Source organism: Penaeus vannamei, chromosome 8, assembly GCF_042767895.1.
Source record: "Penaeus vannamei isolate JL-2024 chromosome 8, ASM4276789v1, whole genome shotgun sequence".
NCBI classification, from domain to species: domain Eukaryota; kingdom Metazoa; phylum Arthropoda; class Malacostraca; order Decapoda; family Penaeidae; genus Penaeus; species Penaeus vannamei.
This window is the reverse complement of record NC_091556.1, coordinates 5,264,589-5,272,088: the sequence shown is the minus strand read 5'-3', so window position 1 is coordinate 5,272,088 and position 7,500 is coordinate 5,264,589. Positions and strand designations below refer to the sequence as shown.

General features: G+C 43.7%; 2 protein-coding genes across 4 annotated transcripts in view; one reads left to right on the top strand and one right to left on the bottom strand.

Annotated features, from left to right (window-relative positions):
* The window catches only part of LOC113820437 (uncharacterized), a 21,523-nt gene extending 19,080 nt beyond the window's left edge, over positions 1-2,443 (top strand). The window contains exons 9-10 of the mRNA XM_070124229.1: positions 664-830; positions 1,539-2,443. Of these exons, the coding sequence (XP_069980330.1) occupies positions 664-830; positions 1,539-1,943 (572 nt within the window). The 3' untranslated portion in view covers positions 1,944-2,443. The remainder of the gene's footprint in view (positions 1-663; positions 831-1,538) is intronic.
* A 763-nt stretch (positions 2,444-3,206) lies between these two features.
* l(3)mbt (lethal (3) malignant brain tumor) overlaps positions 3,207-7,500 on the bottom strand; it is an 18,789-nt gene continuing 14,495 nt past the window's right edge. For all 3 annotated transcript variants that reach the window (XM_070124226.1, XM_070124228.1, XM_070124227.1), the window contains exons 9-10: positions 7,433-7,500; positions 3,207-6,951 (exon numbers count right to left, since the gene is read on the bottom strand). The exon at positions 7,433-7,500 is cut by the window's right edge and continues 755 nt beyond it. In XM_070124226.1, coding sequence (XP_069980327.1) covers positions 4,504-6,951; positions 7,433-7,500 — 2,516 coding nt within the window. In that variant the 3' untranslated portion in view covers positions 3,207-4,503. The remainder of the gene's footprint in view (positions 6,952-7,432) is intronic.

The following is a 7,500-nucleotide window of genomic DNA, read 5'->3' as shown; positions in this document are numbered from 1 at the left end:
CACCCCAAATAATAACCCACAATCCATGCACAACCCATTTCCACCCCAAATAATAAACCACAATCCATGCACAACCCATTTCCACCCCAAATAATAAACCACAATCCATGCACAACCCATTTCCACCCCAAATAATAAACCACAATCCATGCACAACCCATTTCCACCCCAAATAATAAACCACAATCCATGCACAACCCATTTCCACCCCAAATAATAAACCACAATCCATGCACAACCCATTTCCACCCCAAATAATAAACCACAATCCATGCACAACCCATTTCCACCCCAAATAATAAACCACAATCCATGCACAACCCATTTCCACCCCAAATAATAAACCACAATAAACCACAATCCATTCACAACCCATTTCCAACCCAGATAATAAACCTTAATCAATTCACAACCCAAATAATAAACCATAATAAACCGCAATCCATGCACAGCCCATTTCCACCCCAGATAATAAACCACAATAACCCACAATCCATTCACAACCCATTTCCAACCCAGATAATAAACCTTAATCCATTCACAACCCAAATAATAAACCACAAACCATTCACAACCCATTTCCTACCCAGATAATAAACCACAATCCATTCATTCATTTCCAACCCAGATACTAATCCCAAACCATCTCCTTGTTGAACGCAGTATCGCTAGTGAGACGCGCGGGATACATCTTAATGAACGTGTACATCCCTTCGACGCTGCTGCTGATCGTGAGTTACGTCACCCTGTACTTCCGCGTCGGCATCTTCCAAGCCAGGGTTTTGGGGACTCTCACCGCCCTGTTGGTCATGGCCACGCTCTTCACGCAGGTGGGTGAGGGGGGAGGGGTTGGGTAAGGGGGAGGGAGAGGGTAAGGGGGGAGGGGAGGGGTTGGGGGGGAGTGGGTAAGGGGGGAGAGGTTGGGGGGGAGGTTGTGTGTGTAAGTGTTTTTGGTTGAGAGAGAGGATTGGGTTGCGTGTGTGTGTGTGTGTGTGTAAGTGTTTTTGGTTGAGAGGGTTCGGTTGTATGTGTGTGTGTGTGTGTGTGTGTGTGTGTGTGTGTGTGTGTGTGTGTGTGTGTGTGTGTGTGTGTGTGTGTGTGTGTGTGTGTGTGTGTGTGTGTGTGTGTGTGTTTGGTTGAGAGAGAGGGCGGTAGCTAAGAGTTTTTTCTCTCTCCCTTTTCTTTTTCAGCTCTCAACGCTATATGGAATACTTAGTAAAATAGTATATATATATATATATATATATATATATATATATATATATATATATATATATATATATACTTTTTTTTTCTTTTTAAGCAAGTATAACCAATATGCCATACTATTGATACTGTATGGGACTATATGAGCAGGCAAACAAGTATCAGTATTGAATCATACTTCCTCACTATATCGAAAAAAGTACATTTAGAAAATATTCAGCTGCCTAATATCGCTTCTAATATTTATCTAAATAAAAATATTTACATTCTGAAATCCTGAAACCTGCTCATACACCGACACGCCCCTAGAACTACATCCTCTTTCTCCCCAGGCGTCCTCGCACCTCCCGAAGACGTCCTACTTCAAGATGGTGGACGTGTGGCTCCTGACGTGCATCTTCGTCATCTTCATCGTCATCGTCTTTCACGTCATAATCGACAGGGCGTTCGAGAGGGCCGAGAGAGCCCCTCCTGCGATTCCTGCAGCGCCTTCGCCCTCCCCTGCAGTGCAAGCCGTGAAAGTGCATCCCTCAGGAGGAACCGCTGCCACAGCCCCCTCCAAAGACCCGAGAGGCGCCTTGGAGTTCTTGTCCGCCGGCAGGAGGTCAAGTCTTCACCTTCGTCAGCGTGTCCGCTCTCCTCTCTATCAGAACCTAATCCTGGGAGCTCGCGTGGTCGTGTTCGCGGCGCTCCTCACGTTCAACATTGTTTACTGGAGCACTGTATTTCTACACTAATTATTCTTAGTTATTTATGAATGTCCGGTAACTGCACCGGTCTTATTCATGTCACTTTTATCCAACCTTCATCTTTTTCTTTGTTGTTGTTGTTGATAACACCGTTGTTGCACTCATGTCGTTCATATCGCATTCATTCTACATTATTTTCTCTGTGTATCTCATGTGTTTATTAAGAGGTATTTTATCATTGTTCATTGTATCTGTAGATTGTACATTGAAAAACAAATCCTAAATTTCTAGTCATGCTGTTCGTGTCACTGTGTATACTCGTTCATCATTCTTTTCCCATAATTCATTCATGGTATTATTTTCCTTTGTGGTGCTATTCGTATTACATAAACATACTTTGCATTTTTAATCACGGCTTTGCACCACCTTCCATTTGTCAGAACTGTTTTCATAAGCTATTATTGATGTCTGTAATACATACTGGATATTCAAATAAAGAGAATTCGTGCGCAGAGTTTGCAGAATGAAACTTTTGGAATGGAAGCGGATCGGAATGTAGTTTAGGGGAACGATGTCATAAAAAAGCAATCACATCATACGCTCCTGCGAATGAATACACACACACACACACACACACACACACACACACACACACACACACACACACACACACACACATATATATATATATATATATATATATATATATATATATATATATATATATATATATTTGTGTGTGTGTGTGTATACACACACACACCCATACGCATACGCGCGCGCACACACACTCACACACACATATATTGTAACCCAGCTATGTATATATATGTGTGTGTGTGTGTGTGTATCTAATTACTATATTCTACATATTCATATAATCTTACACGTTTGTCACATACGTATCTTCACATATACATATACATATGTATACACGCCTGACCATTGCTTCCCCTATTTATTCCTCTTTTCTTGCCACACCAGACATTCCAATGTTGTGGTGTCTATCCCTCCCACAAGAGCTATGTATTAATGTAACGCTTACTTGTTCGTCACCGGTTACCACATGTTAACAACGTGAGATGACAAGCAGACTCCCTGTGTATACCAAACCTAAACCCTCAAAATCATTATTTTCTGACCGATAAACTGACAGTGAGAGAGAGAAAAAGGAAAACCGACTCTTCCTATTCAGAACAGAATTTTAGTTCAAACAAATCAACAGATTTTTGATGAGGACAATACCAACACCAGTAAAAAAATCATCATAAAGCAACATTTTCTTTTTTTAGGATCGTACAAAACACATCACAGTTTCAAGCAATTTATTTATGCCCCATTATGGTACATATATACAAATCCTCCTCATAAACATCTGCTTAGCAGATGTTATTTTTTCAACATGCTAACCTTTGTAAAACAGCATTGAAACCGTTTCATTCCAATATTAATTATAAATTTGTTGGATAGCTATTTCATAACAAATTTGAAATGGTAGAAACAGTAGCAGTCACTTGTAATTTCAGAATTTTGAAATTACTTTTTAACAAAAAAAAATCAATTTTCTTTAATGCTAATGCAAATTCTGGGGTTTGGCCATTCTTGCTTTATCGTTGTTACCCACAATTCATCCAAGCCAAACCAAAGAAATTGAACCACCGGAAATAAAGCTTACTTTTCGCTTCCCTTTAAACAACTATATGTAAAACAGACTCGCACGTTAACATCCACAGGCCCACTGATTGTCTTGCCTACTCGAAAAAGATAACAAAGATCACAAATCAACTGAAAAATAATAATACCAGAGTCTGAGTAGTTGTAACTGTCCATTCACTTTCCAGGAAGTGACAATAATATGGAAGGAAAGATGCGAGTACACTCCTGCCTCCTTGAATCTCTAAATATTATGTACAAAAACAAGTGAGGCTGCAAGAGAACTCTGATCCCGTCTGTGCTTTAACGAGGATGATATAATATTAAAAATTATATAAAATGACTAGCAGCGTTACTAATTCATGGCTGAATTTGCATTTCAATGGGGATGCTGCATTCCCACACGAAAACAGCACCCGTTATTGGAATGTGGACACAATTGCAAGTTGAAGTTTCCAGGAAGATATGTACAGACATGCTTCACAAGCTGAGCACACGCATTTACATTGAGCTTCCAAAGAAAATATCACATATAAATTCTCCACCTTGAGCTGCAACATCCTTTATAGGACAAGTTGTACAATGACGCCGCGTCGACTTCGGGGTCCTCCAACGTATCCCTGACTCGAGGCTTAGCCTGTCCAGGGTAACCGTCCACAGCCGCCTGCGAGCTGCTTCAGATCACGGAGCTGGTTCTCCTTACGGGACGCGGGAGGGGTTTTTGTGATGCCTCGGAAGACAGACCCTGTTTTACAGCATGTCTTAAATTACGTAACAACATGAATGAGTCAGTCAATTTGGTAGACATATTTTTACGATCGTTACTGTTCTGAATAATTGAACTATGCCTACCACATGATCCAACGCAAAATAACTTATCATAATACCCTGATACAAATATACCACTGATGAATACAGCCAAGAAGAGAAAGAAATATATATAGACACTTCACTCTTAAGTTGAACTTCTTAGACACATGATGACCGCCATAATCTTGATGGCCGGACCCAACTTGATATGCAGGAGGTTGACCAGGTCGTTCTGCGTCATCATCAGGAGCGCCTCGCCGTCGATCTGCTGCTCCACGAACACGGAGGACACCTGCTCGCACCCCGGGATCCTCGCCACGAGCTGCTGGACCTGGCTCGCGTCCCAGGCCTCGACGTCGGCCCGCTTGGCGTCGCCCAGGGAGGCCGTGAGGTGGCGGTGCCGTTCCCACGAGTGCGGGATCGGGGCGGCCGGGTGCGGGTTGTAGCCGGGGTTGAACACGGACTGGTGCACCATCATGTCGACCCCGTGGTCAGAGGTCTGCTGCTGTTGCTGTTGGTGTAGGTGATGTTGTTGGTGGTGATGTTGGAGTTGTTGCTGTTGCTGCTGCTGCTGCTGCTGCTGCTGTTGTTGTTGCTGTTGTTGTGTCTGTTGTGCTTGTACCTGCTGTTGTTGTGCCTGTTGCTGCTGTTGTTGATGATGTTGTTGTTGCTGCTGTTGCTGATGGTGTTGTTGTTGTTGTTGCTGCTGCTGCTGTTGTTGTTGTTGTTGTTGATGTTGGGGCTGCTGTTGTTGTTGTTGATGTTGGGGCTGCTGCTGTTGTTGCTGTTGATGTTGTGGCTGTTGTTGTTGTTGCTGTTGCTGTGACTGTTGTTGTTGCTGCTGCTGCTGAGGGAAGCCCGTGGGCGATACCTGGTTGGACGAAGTTGGCGTTGTCGCATTTGATGTAACAGTTGTTACCGTTATCGGTGCTGTGGCGGTGGCAATGGTCACGGTACACGAGGATATTGCACTGGGTAATATATTAGAATTGCTGGCTGCCCTGACCTCCTCATTCGCCTTTGGCACCTTCTGTGGTCGAGTGGGCTCCGGGGGACTCAATTCGTCAAAGAACTTGCGTCTCTTCCGGACCCTCTTCTTCTGGCAGGGAGTCTCGTCTGCAAAGGCATCCTTGTTCCCACTGAATGGACGGAGATCCAGCTTGACTTTCGGAGCAATCTTGCCCTTCTTCTTCTCCTGGGCTGGCTGAAGTCTGTCTGGGATCAAAGTATCCAAGTCCTTGTTCAGATTTTGTGTAGAGTATGGGCAGCCATACGCCGTGTGGTGGGTGGTATAAATGGGGCCCTTCACATGTCCAATGCCCTTACAGCCTGCTGTTCCACACCCCATGCCAGAATCTACATCCTCTGCCTGTTGTTCTGGGGTTAAAGGTGGCTGCAGAGGGTGGCCTGTCTTGTTACTCCATGACGGTGGGTGGATGTCTGGCGAGTCATCATCAAGCCAGTAGTCGTAGGCATCACCCCAGCCATCAAAATGGATTTTTATTTGGTAGTCTTGCACATCTACTATGGTGGCCACACGTATGAGACTCGGATTCCTCTTATCAACAACCTCTAGTTTCATGTTCTTCTTGAACTCTCTCGGAGGTCTGGTCTTAAAAGCCCTGGCAGGGACAGCCATGGAATTGGTTTCCTGGATGTACTCATGCCAGTTGAAGCTTTCTGGATTTGGGTAATTATTTGGAGGGTGGAGGACGATGTTATTGTCTGCACACCATCCAACCGGGTGGATGTAAGGAGATGACACTTCACTCCAGAAGTCAAAGGCTTTGTCCCATCCATCAAAATGGATGAGTACACGATTATCAAGCACATCAGCCACTGTGGCTACACAGACCCACATGTTCTTTCTGTCTTCTGCCTCGAGTTTCATGCCCACCCGGAAATTATTAGGTGGGATGACAGTGGAATTACCTTTATTGGCAAAGGCTTGTCTAGGTGCCGTCTGAGCCTTGCAGTGCTCTAGATATGCCTTCCAAGAAAATCCTAGCACTCCAAGGGGTGGCTCCAGCTGCCGGCCATTCTTCTCACACCAGCCAGCCGGAAAAATGTTTGGTGAATCAGCATTGACCCAGAAGTCGTACTGGTCAGAGTAGCCATCAAAGTGGAGCCTCACCCTGTACCCAATGGTTTCAGCCACCGTCATGACACAAAAGAGTGACTGGTGTTGAGGGTCAATGGCCTCCAACTTCATGCCAGCTTTAAAGAGATTCCTGCCAAAGGGAAACGGCTCTGGCCACAGCTTCAGGGGTGCCGCCTTCGCCATGCCTTTTGCTCTCCCACAGTGCTCCAAGTACTTCACCCAAGAGAAATTGTTCTTCCCATCTTGCCACGGATGCTGAAATCGGCTCACTAGGGACTCCGTGCCCATGAGATTCCTTGCTTGTCTGGATTCTTCATCGCTGACCTGCCCTGATTCCTCGGCCTCACTGCGGTTTCCCTCCCTCCCTTCGCAGCCAGCCCCCTGCTCATCTCCCTCGCCTTTTTCACACTGCCTGAGCTTCTTCCTCCTCTGTCTCTCCTTCTCCTGCTTGAGCCGTTCTTTACCCCACTCCAGTTCTCTTGCATCGTGTTCCTAAAATAAGATAGGCATTCATTAAAAATGAATAGGATTCCCACACTAATTCAGTGCAGTAGTAATGCCTTCCTTCTAAAAAAAAAAAAAATACGCTTACAATAGTCGCATTAAAAGTTACAAAACACAATATGATATGCACTAATAAAGACTACTTTTTGAGAAAACTTCAAAAAAAGAAATGTCATGATCCTTCCGTTATAGTTTTTACTTCACACTAATGAGTGTATATCACTGATAACACAAATAATACAGGTATTTGAATGAATGCAATTAGTGAAATCAGTTAGGTGTACTAATATTTATTTTTCATATCCAAAAAGATTTAACTCTTATTATCATTATTATAAATGGAGTGAGGAGTAAGGAACATGGCAGATGATTAAAAGAAATCAGGAAAGAAGATCAGATATAAGATAATTTGCATTTGAACTTATATCAATTACAATATAAATGGAAATTAACAAATACAAATACTTACATCTCCACAGGCAACAGAACAGAAGTTGCTGTCACGGAAGAACTCTGAACTAAGGCCATAACAGCCGC